At 36.2% G+C, this 677-nt stretch overlaps 1 protein-coding gene across 1 annotated transcript; it reads right to left on the bottom strand.

Moving 5' to 3' along the window:
* Positions 1–19: 19 nt before the first annotated feature.
* Positions 20–677, bottom strand: TRIADDRAFT_29111 (uncharacterized protein; the record flags this gene model as incomplete). Its single annotated transcript, XM_002115399.1, has 2 exons — positions 20–108; positions 572–677. 2 exons carry the CDS (start codon positions 675–677, stop codon positions 20–22), a joined length of 195 nt encoding a protein of 64 aa, XP_002115435.1.

Genomic DNA, 677 nt, shown 5'->3' on the forward strand with positions numbered 1-677 from the left:
CATAAACATGATTGATTGATTACCATTGCTTCACTGGCAAATTGGTCGTTAATTCCATCCAATGACGTTGAGCCTCATAGTCGCCATACATCGGTGGTTTACCTTTACCTATAGTTTATTCATGATAGATTGAATAACAAGCAAAAATTAGTGGGAGAGCATCCACTTCAATTCGTTATTCACGTACAAGTACATTGCAAAGAGTAGAATAATACACAGTAGTATTGTGGTGCTGAATAAAATTGCCGGGATTCAATGGATCACTATCCTTTATTCATTCCAATGTACTATTCATTATCATGTTATCCACCTGCACGAATGAAGGTGATAGAAATAATCTAAGGGTCAATTCATCATGATTGTAGAGAAGAAGGTGCACAGGCTTGGATTTGTGCAGTCGATATACTAATCTATAGTATTAGCTGGAGATTATGAGTGGAAACGACGATCTGATGGTGCTAATGCGATTTGTCGACTCTAAGTGCTGGTAAGAGAATGAAACATCCACTTTGACGCATTACTTTATACTATACTTTAATCTAGAATATGAAATGATTTATTTCATTTTGACCTGAGTACGGGTTTAAAGAGATACACCATCGAATTAGTAAGGCTATTAGAGTTGCTATGATATTATCCAAAATAAATCCATGGGGGTTGCTAAGAAATTCCGCCAT

Source organism: Trichoplax adhaerens, genomic scaffold (assembly GCF_000150275.1).
Source record: "Trichoplax adhaerens TRIADscaffold_10 genomic scaffold, whole genome shotgun sequence".
Taxonomy (NCBI): domain Eukaryota; kingdom Metazoa; phylum Placozoa; class Uniplacotomia; order Trichoplacea; family Trichoplacidae; genus Trichoplax; species Trichoplax adhaerens.